Here is a 19,268-nt window from a genome sequence, read left to right as displayed (position 1 = left end):
CCTCAGAGGGGCTGCTGAAGCAATTCACAGCAAATCCAGGGGCCAAGTGCATCATTCCTAGGGCAGCCTCCTGTGCCTGGGCATCACAGAGGGTGGGAGCGCTCAGGGAAATGGGGCCCAGGAATGAACTGCTGTCCCTGTCAGAGCTGTTTGTCACCTGCAGGGACATCTGAGAAAAAGGGTTCTCAGGAGCGGGGGATGGACCAGGGTGACAGACAGATCCAGAGTGACCCATCCCTGCAGCTCAGGGGAGGGTCCCTCTGGACACCTCTCCCAGATGAGAGCAGGTGCTGATCAAGCTGCTGTTTGACTCTCTTTTTTTGGCTTTCCTCCTCCCTAACCTTCCTGGAGCCACTGTGGATTAGAAGGCTGGTGCCACAGAGCTCCCAGCACCTTCAGTGCTGCTTGCTAGAGCTCTCTGCTTCCACAGCAAGCACTTCAGGGACCATTGCACAGCTTTTTGCACCTTAGGGAGTGTCATTCCAAATGGTCTCAGACAGACTTTTTATCTCTGCAATGTGCTGCACAAAGGGCCATCCAGTGGTCTCAAGACTTCATAGTCACAAAAGTTGCCTGGGTGAGGGTTAGAGGGCTGGGAACTGATACCTTTTTCTCTCAGAACTAAGTTGTATAATGGGAGAGAAAGTGCTGAACTGTGATTTCAAAATGTCTTCCACAGACCCTTTGATGTGGAAGAACTCGTTTCGCTCTTCTAAGTGAACTTTCACTTCCAAAACACACATGCTCTTTGTATTTCATTTTTCAACTCTTTATTTCCTCTTTTTCCTTTAGATTCATTCTCTAACATCAAGAGTGTGAACTCTTCTGATGGTAACCTAGACATGCAGAGAGGCTGTAATACCCTGGCAACTTAAAATTTCAGTCATGGATTAAAATGATCAAGAGAAGATGTTTGAGGTATCCTTATTTCTGTTAGCTTTTCACCTAACCCTAAGTGACAATGTAAGTGACACATGGACTTGCTGACATTCAGCAAAGCTGTTCAGTAGCATCAAAATGAGCTTTGAACATTTTTCCTTCCATTTGGCAGTTCCCCCCCATTTCTGCAAAATACGTGTTTCCTGTTTATCCCTGTATTCTTTTCAGAACATTCCATCTTGACTTTATTTCATTTAATGTACCATATTTCTCTCCACAATAGAATATTTTAAAGCTAAATTGGCACAAAACAGTAGCAATGCTGAATGCTTTTTGTTGCCATGGAAATATTTCTGGGCACTTACTGAAGACCTGGTTGCCAATAGTAATGTAACAGAGAAAATAGATATGCTTCATTTAACAGCCACTGGTGATTAAAGAGCCACAGAAACCTGTTACAAGGTCATTCCAATATATAGTTTATTTGGTTTAGGGGGAAAAAGCCCTGCAGCCCTAGGTGAAAATACTTTTGTTTTAAAAGAGATGCAAAACAAAATTCAATAGATGTTCCCTTCTCTTAAACTGACAGCATGCTTAAAATGAAACACTGTAGTTAAAAACCATCATTACTCCTTCTCCTTTTTATCAAATATATTTTGATCCCATTTTTGCCTCTTAGGAAATGTTTCTTGGCTCCCAGAGTAGATTTTCTTAGGCTCTGAAGCAGCACACATATTATTATTAAACCTATTTTAGGCTTGGGGATCTAATCAATTGTTTGAGCAATGAAATTCTTGGGTTTTTCAGTCAAATGTCCATCAGATACCAAGGCAAGTTAATCATAGGGTGCAGGTTTGGCTGCTGCCCAGTGCTGGTCTGTAATTAAATGATGGTAGTAAAGTGGTGGCAAGTTTTCAAACAAATGCAAGGAAAAGGTAATGTGGTTTTTTTGTTTTGTATTGTTTTGTTTTGGTTTTTTTTTACTTTGTATGCTTTTGATCCACAGTTTAATACTGAGAAGGTAGCTCAGCAGGAAATATTGCAGTGCCAGGTGTTTGGCTTAAGAAGTCAGTGATGGCAAGGCAGAGTCTTCTGTGTGTGCAGACTGCTGCCACCAGTGGCAAATCCTGTAGCTGTGAATTTTTCAGAAACAGATGCACTTGCTCTCTCAGGCCCTTGTCCATTGCTTAACCTCTGTGTTTGTGTCAGAGAAACTGTCTCAGTGCAGAGCAGGAGAGAGCAGCCTTTGCATTCCCCCATGGCTGAGGTGCTGCTCAGCTGACTGGGGGTGGCTGGCAGCAGTGTGGCTGCCAGATCCATCACTGCACATTTGGCTTAAGAACTGAGACAAAAAATCCAAACCAACAAACAGTGGAGCAAGAAACCACATCTGAAAGTATGCAAGTATGAAAGCACTGCAAGTAGAAGGGTAGAGGTGGGCAGCCCTGCTTCTCAACATGGATCTAAAGGGGGAAAACCAGCAAAAATGAAAAAAGTGAAGAACAGCAATGACTGTGCAGTGGAAGCAAGGGGGCTTTAGCCAGCAAAAATGAAAAAAGTGAAGAACAGCAATGACTGTGCAGTGGAAGCAAGGGGGCTTTAGCCAGCAAAAATGAAAAAAGTGAAGAACAGCAATGACTGTGCAGTGGAAGCAAGGGGGCTTTTTCCCACTTCTCCCTCAGGGCTGCTGTCCTTTGCAAACAAAAAGCCAAAGTGACCATACACTGAAAAGGCATGGGAACAGACAGCAGCAGAGCTGAGCCTTCAGAGTGAGAGCTGAACTATTTTTGCACCCTGGTGAATCTCCCAGGCTGTCTGGCACTGCTCACAACACTGGTGTAATGGATAGGTGAGCACAGCACTTCCACTGCAAACAAGCCCTTAGAGATTTTTTCTCCCCCATCACCTGGACAACCTCAGTGGCAGCTGAAGGCTGCAGTTCAGCTGCACTAAAATAATTTTTGTGTCCTTGGGATGCTCAGAAGTGTGACACCCCTGTCTACATGGCTGGCTGGTTTTCCTCAGCATGTGTGTGAGGGCAAGCACACCTCTGAGACTTTGGGAATTTTTAAATCTGGAAAGCACTATTGCATTTACTTACCTTGGCCTCCAGCTTAACAGGGGTCATTGATTTTTGCCAGTAATTGCTGTAGTAAAGGAAATTATTCTTTCTGCTCTGTATGAACACTGCTGACCTCAGTAAATGACCCTTCACACAGACAGGAAATCCTAGGCAAGAAGTGAGGTTTTCATTAGGTCCTGTAAACCCATATAGCAAAGAATACCCATAAGAAGAAGATGTTGATTATGTGATAAATTAAGTTTCTGCTTGAAGCTGGGACTAAAATAGATAGATGGCCAGTCTCCACATTGAGAAGTGAAGTGTTTATGAATTTTATCACCTGTCTGAGTATGGAGCCAGCCAGTGTTCTAGCCAGAATGTAGCACTATAAAAATCAGTGCCTGTACTCCAAGAAGGACATTTAAAGAGGCTACACTGAATCAATACCACCACGAGGACTAAGGGAATGAAAGCAAAGGCAGACAGTGGACAAAAACACTTCAGAGAAAATACTCCTGTCAGCTGGAGTGGGACAAAGCACAAACGTGACTGGAGACATGCACCTGCTCTCTGAAGGATGTGATACAAGCCCGTGGCTTTCTCAAGTGCAGATGTGAGTTTGCATTGAATGCTTTCTCTCTGGGAAATTCAGAACCACTCAAAGTGTTTGTGCACAGACTTTTGTCCTTGGGAAGGTGGCACGGTGTTCCTACTTGTATTTAAATTATTCCTTTGCCGTTCTGTCCCTTCAGATTTTATAGTTATAAGGGATCTCATGCAGGATGTCACATGTGAGTGGGGATGAGGGAGCACAACAGCCCCAAAAGGAGGGTGGATTGTGGCATGTCAGCTTTACAGCTGGGAAAGTGAAACCAAACTAGTTCAAACCACAAATTCTGAAAGGTGGTACCATTGCCAGCTCTGCCTTGGGCCTGTCAGCATTGCTGTTCACCCTCAGTCAGTGATTTTAGACACAGTGTCTTTGCAAGCCCTCAGGAGATCAGAGGTTTGGGTTTTCACCAAGTCCCTTGTCTGGTGGGCAGACAGTGCCCATCTCCCTGGGGGCATGGGGAAGGATGCTCTGCTCAGGAGCACCTGTCATCTGCTCTTGTCATCCAGAAGGTTGCATAAGCTGTATAGAGAAGGATTTATCTGAGAGGATGAAATGGATTTTGCCATTCAGTGCAGTTACAGAACAAATTGTGTGTGAGTGTGTGTGTTTGTGCATGTATTTTCTGATCCACTTTTGCTAAGTGACATCCTCTTCCCACTCTCCATATGGCAGTTGAGACTCTATCTTCCTCTGGGAAGGTTGTTTAGCACTCAAGAGACTTCATTTACCAATAAACAGCATCTTGGCAGCATCTGGGAAATGCTGCCTCTCTCCTAGGAGCCCTGCCTCCTCACCTTCCCTCTCCTACTACAGGCAGGCAGGTGTGAATGATCTCATTGTGTTGTGGTGGGGGTTACATGCAGGCAATACTAGCAGCACTCTGCAGAGCTGGAACATAGTATTTCTGTGCTGACACAAACAGTAGTACTGTTGGTCTTTTTTTTTCTTTTCTTTTTTTCTTTCTTTTTTTAAATTTTTTTTGGTGTGTGTGTGTGTGTGTGTGTATTTTCATTTCTGTTGCAGTTGTTCCCTCCTGGCCTCTTTGCAATGCTTAACAGCACAAAACCCACTAATGAAATATATATAACAATGTTACTAGTGTATATATAATAAGATTGCTCTTGTATACATAATAATATTACTAATGCAATGTATATATTACATTAATAGATAAAGTAAGCTTATAAAAGATGGGGTCACTCTGCCAAAAAGTGAGCTGGTGTTGATCTCCACCCTTTTCCAGACAGGGGTGTGGATATGATTTCCTTGTGCTCAGGTAGTTTTTGGGTGTTGTAATGACCTGGTGCCAGCAGCCATCATTTTGAGTGGTCTCATAGACTCCTCAAGTGGTTTTAGTAGGCAAGGGGAAAATTAATTTTCTGCAATGGGAGCAAATAGGGAGATTACAGTCATGGAGGTAACACTGTGTAGTTTTAAAGACAGGGAATGTCACTGTTGGACTTTGGGAATCTTGCAGGTAATGAGGAGGGTGTGGTTGGGCTGTACCTCCACAGATGCTGTTTGTGTGATTCTCATGCTGCTTCCACAGATGGACTTGGGGACACTTCATCAGTAACTATTTGTAGACCAATAAGGAGGATTTGGGTTGGATCTTAAATCAGTCCATAGCAAAATCTGTAGAAAATCCCTTCCCATGGCCATGAAAACAGCTGATGCTCTCATGACATCATTGCAGCACCTGAGAGCTCCCTCATGTCCTGGCAGGTATGACTCTGACTCAAGGGCTCAGTCCCCCTGTGAGATGGAGCATCCCTGGAGGGATTCTTGAGGATTTGCCCCACAAGCTGGGTGTTTGGAGGAATTTCCCTCCTCAGGCTGAGAGGGATTCAAACCTGTACAGTCTACACAGAATAATTGTTGTGGGAGTTTTCTCTAGCAAATAATGAGGCTGGTGCTGGAGAGAAAGCCCTGAATTTGGATTAATGAGAGCCCTGTGGTTTGCTGGAGCTCCGTGTCTCGAGGTCAGTTTGGGGGTTAGACTTATTGCCATAAATAATGTAGCTACAAAACCCTTGGGCCTGAGTTTTGCAATTGATGTGAAACTGCAGCTGAGACAGAGAATCCTTCCCCATCATAGCTGAGCTGCTTCCCAATCCTGGCATCACGAGCAAGCCACTGTATGTTGACTCAGCCCAGCCTCTTGCTTCAAACAAGAGCCAGAAGCCTCTTCCCTGCTGCTTTGGAACCAGGTGAGTTGGCCATGTGATTGCTAAAAACCAAAACAAAGGGGAGATTGGAAGAGCAGGAGGACAGGATTGTCCCTTTAGGGTGACAGCTTCAGTCCTGGAGGGATGTGAGTCTTGCTGCAGCACATCCCCACCCACTGCTGCTCCCAAAGCTGGTGATTTTCCCAGGAGTGCTGTGGTGTTACACTAAAGGGGGACTGTGCTGAATCAACCCTCTGGCAGCAAACAAAGTTCCAATTAGAAAAATCAGTGGGAAAATAAATATCTGCCTTGTTGCAGTGCAGTTGTTTTCTGTATCAAATCCAAACAAATATCTTTTCGAGGGAGTTCGTTTCCACACTGTTAATCAGCAAACAAAGGCTTGTGGGTGTGAAGCTGCTGGCTGGGTGCTGTGAATGGTGTGAGCATACACTGGCTCTCTGTGGAGTGGTGAAACTCCTTTAAAGGGGAGCAAAGCCAGTGACCTGAGTTTTCTGGATGTTTCCAGTTTGATTTCTGCTAGCTGAAAGCAATGAGTGCCAATCTAGAGAAACTTCCTTAAACTACTGGAGGAAGTTTAGGAACTGACTCCCTTACATTAGAGAAAGTTCACGTCCAAGCCAAACAAACAAATAGAAGAAATGATGGATGAGTAACCTGAAGGAATTCAACTCATTGTGGTGTGAAAACTACCAGGAAAACCATCATAAAAATAATACAGGTGAGGTGAAAGCTCTTTTTTTTTTTTTTTTTTGTTGGAAGGAAAGGACAGTGTTTTCTACTTCACCAGTCATGGGCATCCAGCAGTTTGTTCAGTTTCTGATCCCATGAGCATTCCCAGCCCCACAGCCCAGAGCACACAGCCCCCCCTGTGCCCTGCAGTGTCCTCGGTGTCACACACCTGCTGACAGAAGGTGATTTTTTTTTTTTTTTTTAAGAAAAGAGAACAAAACAGCAAAAAGGAGAATAATCAGGAAAAAAATATGTTTTTTGGCTCTCAACACCTCTACAGTTCAGGGTCAGGGAGCTGCAGGCTGACTCAAGGGTGTAACTGCATCATCCACACCAGGGGTTTTTCTGGCTTTGCAGTGTCTCCTACAGTGTGTAATCTCTTCTTTTTTCCTTCCACTTCTACACAAATCCTGTGCTAACAGAACCCAGGAGAATAAATGAAGCCTGACTCATATTTGCTCCACATGTAAGATGTAAAGTAGGTGATTGGGAAAATCAGGGATGATTGTGGTTCAGCATCTTGGCTGCCATTTCCTACACTGTGGAAGAACCTTAGGCAGCACAGTGAGAGCCAGTTTGATGTGGAATCCCATGTTCCTATTTTTAAAATCCAATTTTGGGAGCAGGAAAGAAACAACACGGAAATATGCTGGTTCTCATGCTGTTTTCTGTGGGCAGTCCTCTATTTCTTTGCACAGCTGTGTGCAGAATTGGGGTATATTGCTCTGACTGCTGTATTGTTTCACTATAGAGGTGTTGAGAGCCAAAAATTGTCTTTTTTTACTGATTATTCTCCTTTTTTTTTTTTTTTTTTTGTTTTGTTTTGTTCTCTTTTCTTAAAAAATTATTTTTGTTGTAAATATCCCCTGGTACAAGGGCTTCCAAGCAGTGATTATCTCCACCTGCATCACATGCAAACACCAAAATAAACCCACCTTGGGCAGCTTCCTGGTTGGTTTGGCCATGGAGTGAGGACAGATGGAGAGGCAAAAGCAGGGCACTGTCTGTTGACACTCAGCAGAGAGGGGCAAACATCACCTTTAGCCCAGGACACCAAATATTCCCTGGTTGTTAGACCTAGCAGGAAGGGGTGAAGCACACAGGGATGGTGCAAGGAGCAGTCCCCCTCAGCAGTAAATGGCCAGTGGGGGTTAGTCAGGGGTATCCTGTCAGTGTGGAGAAGCTTGGGTTTATCCAGCATTTTTTGGCACATTTGGGATCTAAGGGAATGGCTTGGATTGGGTGCCCTCCTCCTTACTTTGTGTGTCAGTTTGAATTCCCAGTTTAAGTGGATGACAGCAAGAGCTGCAAGAAGGCTCCAGCCTGAAAACCACTGCAGAGCTGGACCCTGGGAACTGATAGAAACTCCACGTGTGGTGCTGTGTGTTCCCTGTGCAGAATGTTCCTCCTTCTCCTGAGAAGTGTTAACAAGTCCCTTGTTTGCCACAAACCTCCCCAGTTTTCCAAAGAAAAGCTCTTGTTTCCCTGCACAGTTCTAGGTTTTGCTGAGGTAGGAGCTGTTGCAGATCACTGCTCTTCTCTGTCATCCTGATCATGAAAATTTTAAGGCCAGGCCTGTGTGACTGCTTCTGTAAAAGCAGAGAACACAGCAGTGAGTTCTCCTGGGATGCTCTGAGTGCATGCAATATGCATAGATGTGCTGATATTGTCCTGGTTATGTGATCAAATGCATTTTTTTGTGTACTCCTCCTGCTTCCTTCAGGGCTTGGTGATGTGCCCATTGAAACCCTCACTGACTTCCATGGAGCAGAATCAAAATCTCTCACACAAAAGTGGATGCACAAAGGCAGCATTAAATGTGTAGGAAAACCAGGAATTTGGCATTTGGAAAGTTTCCATTGTTCAGACAAAATGACTGTTGTTTGTTGTTGTTTTTTCACATGCAGGCAGACAGAATGTATGCAGTATCTCTGTATTTCACACCTACACGATGTATTTTATTCAGTAATTTTTTTTTCTTGGGTAAGCTTGGAGCAAATGATAAGTTATTCTTTCTACTCAGTAACACTGCAGAGAATTCTTGAATTATTTATTTCATGCATTTTAGCTTGGTGTATTTAGATGCCTGTAAGCTAACTTTGTAACTGACTGGGTGTTTGAAATTTCTAAATAAATAGTGGTAGTTTGAAATACCTTGCCAGAAAAAAGAGGTCACCCTTCTTCTTCCCCCACTGTCTCCTCTGGGAAAAAAAAAAAAAAAATTAAAAATCCCACATGCCTCGTTACGAGCAGTGGGAAGTTGATTTGTAAAACAGATGCTGCATAGAAGTAATTGACTTGAAGTTGCTGGAAATATGTATATTCTACCCAACATCTGCAGATCTCAAGATGTATTCATTATCTTTCCAGATTTTAGATTGTAATTACGGGCCCTTTATTTAAGTTTCCATGGTGATGTAGAAAATGCTTCCCCCTTGTCCTTTGCTAATCAGGCCACTTGTGTGTTTGAATGGTGATGGTTTTCCTCTCCCCTGGGTTAAGTTACTGTTATTAACACAGAGACATTAAGTTGACAGGGAGCTGTGGGCTGCTCAGGCAGCGATTCAGCAGCAGCACATCAGGCACTCGCTGCAGATTCCCCAGTGCCAGCGTTTAATTAGCCCGTGAGCTTCCAAATGTTTGTGAGGAGCAGCAGCCACTGTCACAACAAGAGATGCAGTCGTGCCTTGGGGACTGGGGAAGCTGAAATCAAAGTCAAGCAGCCAATAATAAATCACACCATGCCAAGCTTCTCTCCTCCATCCTGCACCCTTCTCCTCCTCTCTCAGCCAAAGGGCTCTGCTGTGTTTTGCAGGGGGTTGCAGGTGGGTCAGGAGCTGTCCAGGAGCCCTGCATCCACATGGCCTTTGCAAAATTTCTTGTAACAATCAGAATTTTGCATTATGTTAAGGCACATTTATCTAAGTTTACAGCCTCACACCCGTGGACCAAGATTTTAATGTTACCGTTGCTTGAGAAAACAGTGAAAGGTGTGGTTTAATTACTAAAGGTTTTTAGAAAGTTGTTTGAGTGAAATTGAACTTTTGGTTAAACTGGGATAATTTTTAATTTTAATCTTAATCATCCAAAAGATATTCACATATTAATAGAACTTTATAGCATTCGCTGAGCAATTAGATAGATTTTGTAGAGCTTACATGCACTGCAAGTAGAAATGCAGGTATTAGGCTGAAAAGGAATGCTTATTTTTATGTGTTTTGATTATTTGACTAGATCACATTTGGGCCATGGGGTTGTTACAGATTGAAATAATTTTTATCTAAGAAAATTTCAAAGAAGGTTATTTTTAATAGCTTACATAAAAGTAATCTAATTTTACGACAGCTGGTCACCGACCATTTACAAACTAATGTTTAAAAATTTTTCACTTTTATCAGAGTAGTAACATAGCTTTTTTCCTCCAACTGAGAGCAGTTTTCCAGCAGGAGAAGCAGGCTTGTTGTCAAACTGTGGCACACCAGACCAGAGGGTCAGTCCTACCAGAGTGGTGGCATGAAAGGAGTTGGCATCTGCTGGGATGAGCTGGACTTGGTGCTCTGTCCTGGGAGAGGAGAGCTGCCTGCTGAGCAGCAGGTTTATGGAGCTGGGGCAGCACATCCATTGGGTTTATATGGCAGATTTTTAATAGACCCAGCAGGGTATGTGAAAACAGGTCCCACTTTCCTCACCTGAAGCTGGTGTTAGGTTTGAGGTAGAGGAAAGTGCTTTCCCTCCCTCTCCACCCGTTTGCTCAGCTGCTGGGGTTTGCCATGGAGATTATCAAAGCCAGTCCTGGCAACCAAATCATGCCCTGCATGCTGCAGAATGACCAGTGGCCTGGCCACACTGCACAGCTGGGCTGTGCACACAAACCTGGGCTGTGCACACACTAACCTGGGCTGTGCACACACAAATCTGGGCTGTGCACACACAAACCTGGGCTGTGCACACACTAACCTGGGCTGTGCAGACACAAATCTGGGCTGTGCACACACAAATCTGGGCTGTGCACACACTAAACTGGGCTGTTCACACACAAACCTGGGCTGTGCACACACTAAACTGGGCTGTTCACACACAAACCTGGGCTGTGCACACACTAACCTGGGCTGTGCACACACTAAACTGGGCTGTTCACACACTAACCTGGGCTGTTCACACACTAACCTGGGCTGTGCACACACAAACCTGGGCTGTGCACACACAAACCTGGGCTGTGCACACACTAAACTGGGCTGTGCACACACACACCTGGGCTGTGCACACACTAAACTGGGCTGTTCACACACTAAACTGGGCTGTGCACACACAAACCTGGGCTGTTCACACACTAAACTGGGCTGTGCACACACAAACCTGGGCTGTGCACACACTAAACTGGGCTGTTCACACAGAGATCTGGGCTGTTCACACACAAACCCTTGGTGCACAGCCACTGCTGCCATCCCAACATCCTGCTGCTGTGCTGCCCTGCTGCTGCTGGCAGGGACACCAGCAAAATGCCTCAGTGTTTCCATCCTGACCAAGGCAGGCCAGGAATCTCCAGCATTTCCCCATCTGGAGGTGCTCAGCACTGGTGAGGGTACAGAAATCCCCCATGCATGGTAGCAGGAGGGCAAGGGCAGCAGGGGATGTGCTCAAATGTGTTGTCTTCACTTCTAAAGGTTATGATTTACATTGGTCTCCAGAGCTCACCTGCTGCTGGCAGATGGAGCCAGCAGTGCCTGTCAGCCACGTGCCATATTTATGTGTTCATGGTGCTACCCTGAGTGGGTTTCATCTGAGCTGCATTTTTTTAATAAAATAAGTTCTCTCCCCACCTTAGCAGGGGAATGGAAGCATGAAAAAGTTTTCAAGTCCTCTGTTTACTACTTTGTCTTTGCACATGCAAATGATTTTACAAGCTGTTCATCTGTGTGATGTGACTTTGTGTTTTGCTCTCTAAATATATTCATTAAAAAAACCAAACCAAAATAGGTTAACATGCAGATTTGAGCAGGGTCTTATAATATGTAAATGATGCTGATACAGTATGACATCACCAAGCTTTCCAGAGGTTTGAAGAGGCAGGTGATTCTCAAGTTCATGCCCCAGTCCTCCCTAAATTCTTGGTCACTTTTCTCCCCAGAAAGAGCACCTGAGAGTCAGAAGTGTGCTGTGTCCTCTGTCTTCTTGGTCAGGAGCAGCATCCTGAGTTGTGTCTCTCTCCCAGTGAAGGGATACAGGGAGGAGGGTGAACAGGCAGCATCTTCAGGCAATAACCATGAAGTGATTCAGCAGTTTGAGACCTCTGTGTCATGGTCACAAAGTTTTTCATCAGAAGTATCTGAAAAAAAGTAAATGAGGAAGGTAGACCCAAATTCAGCCTCTTGCCCTCCAGCCACAGGGAACACAGGACAGAGGTGTCTGGATGCAGAGGTACTGCTTGCATGGAAAAAGGTTAAAAAATTTAGAGTCTGAGATCTGTAGCCTCAACACAGAGAGCTTCTTTTGCAGTGGAGAACTAGTCCCAGATCTTCCATTCCTGATTTCACCTGCAGCTGAAAGAGGGAAGTGTCCAGATCCAAGGCTTGCTGAAGTTCATTAAGATACTTTCATTAATTGCATGTTGTTATTGAATTCTCTTTCCTTAACCCATTCTCATGGATTTTTATTGGAAATGTTTCCAGAGTAAAGACTGAAGGACTTGGTTGTAATTATTTTTTATCTGTGCCACATAAGTCATCTCTTTAGCAAGCCTTTTAGCAGAAGCTGAATGTCTCCTTTTGTAACAACTTCACAAACACAAGGTGAACATTGAATGAATTATGCTGTATCATTTGCCAGTGCATACGCCAAATGTCAGGCAATGACAGAAACTAAAGATTTATGGCACAGAAGGGAAGAATTTTATGATCTTCCATGGACTAATGTAATGACTCTTTTATACAAACAGAGATGAAATGCATTTAAAAACATAGCTATTTAGAAAATTGGCCTGAGCACATTCTAAAATCTGGAGAAGTTCATTAGAGGGAAGAGCCATAAAAGTGCCCTTTGTTCCTAGTTCAATAGAGTGTTTTAATTTTGAAATATAATTGCTTGAATTTAATGCACCCTCCAGTTAGATCATTTGAAGATATGTGTCTCCATCAAACTCTTTTTGTTCAACATGGTGCAGAGTAGCTCTTAGTTTTATTTTCAGAGGTACCTAGCTGGTGCCACGATCACAAAACACAAAGATTTGTGGATATAAAGCCATCACTGTGCCCCAAGGGTGTATCACACTCTGCTCCAGCTGAGCTGATGCTCTGGGTGGGAAGGATGAAAGACTTTTGGAAGTGCTGAGTCCAGGCTGGGATCATGGCATGTTCAGACTGCCTGAGACTTGTCTTCTCCTTGTGCACTTTTAACAGACCTTTTACACACGTTGCTGGTAGCTTTAATTTCTTACATAATCCAAAATCTATTGCAAACTCAGGCACAGAGTGAAGCTGAGCATCTTGGAGAGCCCTGAATAGCTTCTCTCCCACTCAGACTTGGCATATGGCAGAGTCTTCTCACATTGTGTTCCTACAGGAGAGTTTCCTTGACCCTCTGCTTCTGTTTTCACTGCAGTGACAGCCTGCACTTTGGACTCATTTAGCTTCAACTTTTCACCTGTTAAAAAAATCTTTGTAGTAACCTGAACAGATCCTGGAGTGCACACAGCATGGAGGAAGTGTTTGGAGGATGCTCTGGGGAGTGGAACAGGCTTGGATGCCAGCTCTGCCCACAGCCTCTCTGCAAATCACCCTGTTAATAAAGAGCCTGTTTTAGCTCTGGAAACATGGAGCCTTCTCAGACTATTACCCAGCATGTGGTAAATTAAACAATCTTGGCCTGATTGCATAATGTCACTTGAAATTTAAGATCCTTTTTCCTCTTTAACCCCTAAAATTTACAAGCCATTTTTGTTTAGATTTATTGTAATTAGATAATGATTCTACCCCTTTGAGGCTCTTCTAGGAGCACTCTTTTGGTGGCTAATCTCAAAATAACCAGGGGCAGGAGCACAGCTTGGTCTCCCTGTGGGTTTGTCTCGGTGCAAGGGGGCAGGGGGGCTGCAGAGGGGTTTGGAGCTGGGGCTGTAGCAGGGGCAAGAGGTTTGCAAGGACAAATATGCCCCAGACCCACTAAGCCATAGCTCTGCTCTCTTGTAGGAAGAGGGGTTGGAAAAATCGCTGCTTGTAGCTAGGAGGATTTCAGGTCCAGAGGTACCTAGGTCTACACTGAAATATTTTCTTCCTCTGGACTACATTTAAACATCTTAACTTCCATCATGAGTTTGTATCTAATTTCTCTCAAAGAAAAGACATGATTTTTTAAAATTTTAATTTATTATTTTTCCACGGAAGCACAGTGATTCCTTGGAGTTCACATAGCAAACATGGCCCTGGTCAGCACAGGTACTAGGCACACATAAATTTTTCATCTGTGTTTCTTGCTGGTTAATGAACTATGTGGTGTCAATTTAGCAAGATCTATCCCATCTTTTAACTCTGGCAGTGGGTTTTAGGAAGTAATGAGACCTCTCAGGGCATTTATTTGGCACAACATAATGATTCATAGAACTGAGAGATTCTGTGTCATTGGAAAAAAAGAGAGATACTGTAAACTAGCCAGAACATTTGTCTGCCAGTGTGAGGAGGCACTGCACAACACTTTCCAGCCTAGTTTTTCAGTGTTTGATGTGTCAAGCATTCCTTGTATCTTTGGAGAGATGCTCCTACATCCTAGTTCCTCTTAGGGTTCTGTTAGGAGGTCATGCTCATCCTTTCATCTGACAGATTTTTCACAGCCAGTTCTCCAACCTTCAACACAGACTCTTCTGATTTATTGGTGATTTCTGCTACCCAGTATCCCCCTTGCCTCCTTCATGGATTGTGAACATGTGACTTGAAAGGGAAAGTGTGGGAGACAGGATTCTTAAGAAAAATCCCACTTTTTCATTGTACACTACTATCTGCCCTTAATCTTGGAATTGTCTGCTGTTGCTCTGCAGGGACTCTTGGCTAATTAAAGTTCAGGTAATGCTGTCTCAACCCCTGTCCCTGATGCTGTGCTGTTTATTCACGTCAGGTATTCAAAAGACAGTTGACATTTTCTTCCTTAAAGATCTCTCAGGTAAATTACAGGCATTTTACTGCTCTGACCTTTTCCCTTACAGGAGGAACTTTTGTTTTCAACATTTATTTTGTGAATATAATCTTGGAATGGATGTAATTGGAGAGGTGTAGTTGTTCTAGTCTGTAGAGCTGGTCTATTACCTGTAATGATCATCTAATACTGGTATTTATACCTGATTATCTCCTACCAAACTGCTTTAAATTTAAAGAAAAAGCCAGACTGTTTCACTGATTGGTTTGGGTGAATCACCTTTTTCTTTACTTCTCCTGAATACTACATTTTCTTTCCTAACACATTCATTTTGTGCCTGTGTCTCAGGGAGATGGCTTGCTCTATTAATATATTTCTGGAGTTCTCCTGTTACTGGCAGACTTTTATGGCTTTAATGTAGTTTTTGAAAATTCCTCTATTATTGATCTAGATATTATCCCAGCAGGAGTCAAACCCACAAGACAATTGTATGAGGATAATTTCTTACTACAGAAGCATTTTATTCTGAAAGCCTGCTGTGTGGTGTGTGCTTTGATGGATGACCCACTGTTTAAATGTGTATTAGACATTGGCTTGCTAATTAAATGCCTTAAGGAGTGCCTGAATCCATTCAGTCTCAGTAAATGCCTGGAATTTCTGTTATTTTATTTCTTGCTTATGCTGTAATGTTGAGTTCTTTCTGTTTTCTCGCTTTGTAGAGAAGAAGGCGAGTAATGACAAAAAAATAATAAAAATAAAATCACTTTCTACCCTCACTCAAGACTTTCAGCCCAGGGCAGAGGCAAGACAACGAGGGCTCTCAGTTCAGAACTAGGTCTGCCAGATGGGAAGATGAGGAGAAGAGATGGGTTTTGCATTTCAGAAGGGAGTGAGAAGAGCACTCACCTGGAATTTGAGAGATGTGAATTTGGATCCCTCTTTGCTCCTGAAGGACCATCTCCCATGAGGAAGAGGACCATAATTACAAAGCTCTGAGATGCTCTTAGACTTCTTGGTTGAAGTGCCTGTGCTTGAAGCATTTTACTGGGGGGGAGAGTGGAGATAGTTGAAGAAAGGGGATAAAGTTATTCACCTAATTTCTGAGTACTTAAATGGAAAGAACAGCCAAGGACAGGAACAAGGTCTTCTGTTCACCTGCAGGAAATGTTTTCTGAGTCTAATACCCATTCCTCTCTTTGAATTTTGTGTGTGTGGAACAGATAAGCACCAGAAACAGTATATTTGCTGCTCAGGCCAAGCATGGAATTTTTTGTACTCAGAAAGATTTGGGCTTCCTGTTCTAAGACAGAGAGATGTGTAGAGAATCACAGAATGGCTCAGGTTGGAAGGGTCTTTTTAAATTTATCTGTCCCCCTGCCTGGATCAAGTTATTCAGAGCCCCATCCAGCCTGGCTTTGAACAATCCAAAGCTGGGGTACCCACAGCTTCTCTGATCAGCCTGTGCCAGTGGTGGTGACATAGTAAAGAATCTCTTCCTTGTATCCAATCTAAATTCACCTGTTAAAGTTTAGAACATTACCCTTGTCCTGTCACTACAGGTCTTGGCAAGAAGTGTCTCTCCATCTTTCTTATCCTCCTTCAAGTACTGAAAAGCAGCAATAAGGTCATTCTGACACCTGCTCTGCAGGATGAGCAGCCCCAAGTCTCTCAGCTTCTCTTGATGCAAAAGGTGTTTCAGCCCTCAGACAATTTTCATGGCCCTGCTCTGGAGCTGCTCTAACAGGTCCATGTTGTTCTGTCTTGAGTCAGCTCCCTCAAGATCCTGGAATGCATCCCATCAGGTGCCATGGATCTGTGGGTGTTCAGGTCCCTCAGAGGGTCTCAGACCTGATCTTCTAAGATGGGTAGGACTTCATTCCTCCAGTCCCTGCCTGGAGAATCACAGATTTGAGAGTTATGGGACAAGCACATTGAAAACTGAGACAGGAAATGTTGGGAACCTCAGCCTCTTCAGCACCAGATTCTCAATCTCATTTATCAGACAAGGAATAAAAACATTGATTCATTTAACAGAAGCAAACTAATAGTTTTCTATTAAACACAGTTATTAATACTACCTTTTGAATTTGAGACCAAATTTGAAAAAAAAGATTTTTCTTTAGTAGTGACGTTCATAGGGACAAACAAAGACGTGGCCCCTCTTGGGCAGGGGAGGGGCAAGGTGACCTCCAAGGCCCCTTCCAACCTCACCTCCTTCTGTGGGACCTTTAAACCCCAAATAGCTCTGTTGGCAGAGGAAATTGTTGTTTTCATTGCTGTCATCAGCTGTCTGGAAGCACAACTCATTCTTTCACTGTGACTACTTTTTTTTTTTTTATTTGAAAGAGAAGCAGAATCTGTTTTTCCTGAAGCAAGGCTCATCATGAGATGCATTAGGAGGAGGAATGTCCCTGATTTTCTTCTGAAAGTGCTTGCAGAACACCTCCAAGGCCAAATCATGATGTTGTTTTCATCTGTGTCCCTGGACATGTAATTTTATGCACTGCTCCATCCAGAGAGCTCTCACTGGTGCTTTCAAGAAAAGTGCCTTGTGTTCATAACAGAGATTTCAGTGATGTAGAAAAGGAATCTGTGGTGTGAATCAGAGAGGATTATTTTGTTCTCATTAATGAAACACACTCTAGCCCATGGAGTATGTGTGTGTAGGACAAGATGAACTAAAACAAATAAATGCAGTTAGGAAATTAGTAATACATCTCACTCAGTTGTCCTTGGGAGGACAATTCAGCCCAAGCACAGGATTTAGAAATTCCTAGTTGTATTTTGGAGCTGGTCATGCTCATCTAAGCTCTCAGGGATGGGTGAGAGGGTAATGCTGCTTTATTCACCAGCAGCATGGTCCTGAGGACAATGCTAATTCCTGTCATCTCCTACTGCACAGGAGGAAATTGTGATACCTGTTCATCAGGCCTCTACTGTGCTTTTCTGTAGAAAAAGAAGAGTGCTTTTCTGTTTTCATGGAAGAGATTGCTTTGGGGCTGCACTTGAATATCTCAGACACTCCACTGATACTTGCATTTTGTGGATAACTTCTTCAAGTAAAGGTTTCTCAGTTCAGGATGGGGTGAGAAACAGCCATGTGCCCTCCAACAAATGCTGATTTTAACAGGACTGATTATTTTATAGGTTCAGTCCTGCAGGAAAGAGAAACTGTCTATTGTAAGCACTGGGGATTAGGGAAAAGTTAAAAAAAAAAAATAAAAGAAAGGAGAGAAAGGCACATTCTGGAAGGGGGAGGAAATTGTTCTAATCCCTGTGAAATTATTTTCTTGCTGAAAATTGTTAGATCTGGATGGACTAAGCCAGCTGAGTTACCAAGACAACATCTCCTGTCATGAGGATGACCATGGATCTGTTGATTCAAGAACAACAACCAGGAGTAAAGACACTGGGCAGCACAGAGGGCCCAGGATGGAGCCCAGAACTGGGGATGGTGACAGCCAGTCACACAGGGAAGGACATCTGGAAATGGAGACAGCATCTGCCAACCAGGGATTGGAAGTAAATGATGCCACAGACAGCTCATCAGCTTGGAGCCCTGAGGTATGGTGGATTCTCATTTACTACACATGGTGAAAGCTTTTGAAGGATATTGGGGGCCAAGAAAGGTTAGAGGAGAAATAAAGTGAAAAATTGATCAGCACAGGATAATGGGTGGTACTCCTGTGTGCTTGTGTGCATGAGTTACACCTCTGCCTTTGTGTTTCCCCTTTTTTCTGGTGTTTTACCTCTTGCTACTAACACTGATTCACAGAAATGCTTTCATTGCTTGATTTCTGACTGCAGTCTCTGAACTGAAATTGGAACTTCAGCTACCCAGCAGCATTCACTGACATTTAGCAAGGAGCTCTCTGTGGTGGCCCAGGGCTTGGTCAGTGCTGTGCAGGGTGTGTGTCCCAGGACTTGGTATGTGGTCACTGGGTCACATCTGTGCTTTTTCCAGGGGGTTTCAATGACTTAGACCATGGGAATAATCTGGAAAGCTGGAGGCACCTGCTGGGGATGGCCTGTGACCTGGCCAAGTGACCATAATCTTGTCCCCATTGATGCCAGGCAAACTTTTAGGGAAGGAGAAAACCTGAGTCTGCTTTCCCTTAGTTCTGCACTTTTATTTTGAATCCTTGAGGAAACATTTCAGATTTTAAGGCATTATAAACACCTGATAACTTAGCATCCCCCTTTTCTCTCCTAATCTCTCTGCATGATAAATTGATTTTCATTATCATACAGCAGGATTAAATTTCTAAAAAAATACCAGCTTGCATCAGACATATTAAAGGAACAGCACAGAGGTTCATATCTTCTGCATGAGTTAAAGGAGAGCTGTGAAAACTCATCCCTCCACAGTTCAAAGCTGGGAGGCAGCTCCTTGCTGTGCCAAGGGGTGTCTGGAGCAGCAATTTGGTTTTCTGCACAACTCAGTCCCCCAAAACACCACATGGGAGCTGTGTGTGGCAGCAGCCCTGCCCTGTCTCTGCTGTGTTTCTGGCACACACAGCTTTTCTGCCTCTCTGAGGCTCATTTCTCCTTTTCCACTTTCCATGTGCTTTGCCACAGTTCACGTGTGCCTCAGTGTCTCCAGTGTCCTCTTGTGCTTCTTTGGTTTGCATGGCTCATTTTCCTCCTGGTGTCTACATTTTAAAAAATGCAGAGAAGG

The 19,268-nt window shown here is 43.7% G+C and overlaps 1 protein-coding gene across 3 annotated transcripts in view; it reads left to right on the top strand.

The window, feature by feature from the left end:
- SYT16 (synaptotagmin 16) overlaps positions 1 to 19,268 on the top strand; it is a 100,477-nt gene that overhangs the window by 63,017 nt on the left and 18,192 nt on the right. For all 3 annotated transcript variants that reach the window (XM_056492880.1, XM_056492882.1, XM_056492881.1), the window contains one exon: positions 17,898 to 18,154. In XM_056492880.1, coding sequence (XP_056348855.1) covers positions 17,898 to 18,154 — 257 coding nt within the window. The remainder of the gene's footprint in view (positions 1 to 17,897; positions 18,155 to 19,268) is intronic.

This window comes from Oenanthe melanoleuca, chromosome 5, assembly GCF_029582105.1.
Source record: "Oenanthe melanoleuca isolate GR-GAL-2019-014 chromosome 5, OMel1.0, whole genome shotgun sequence".
Taxonomy (NCBI): Eukaryota; Metazoa; Chordata; class Aves; order Passeriformes; family Muscicapidae; genus Oenanthe; species Oenanthe melanoleuca.
Note: the sequence above shows the minus strand (reverse complement) of the source record. Positions and strands in the feature narration are given on the sequence as shown.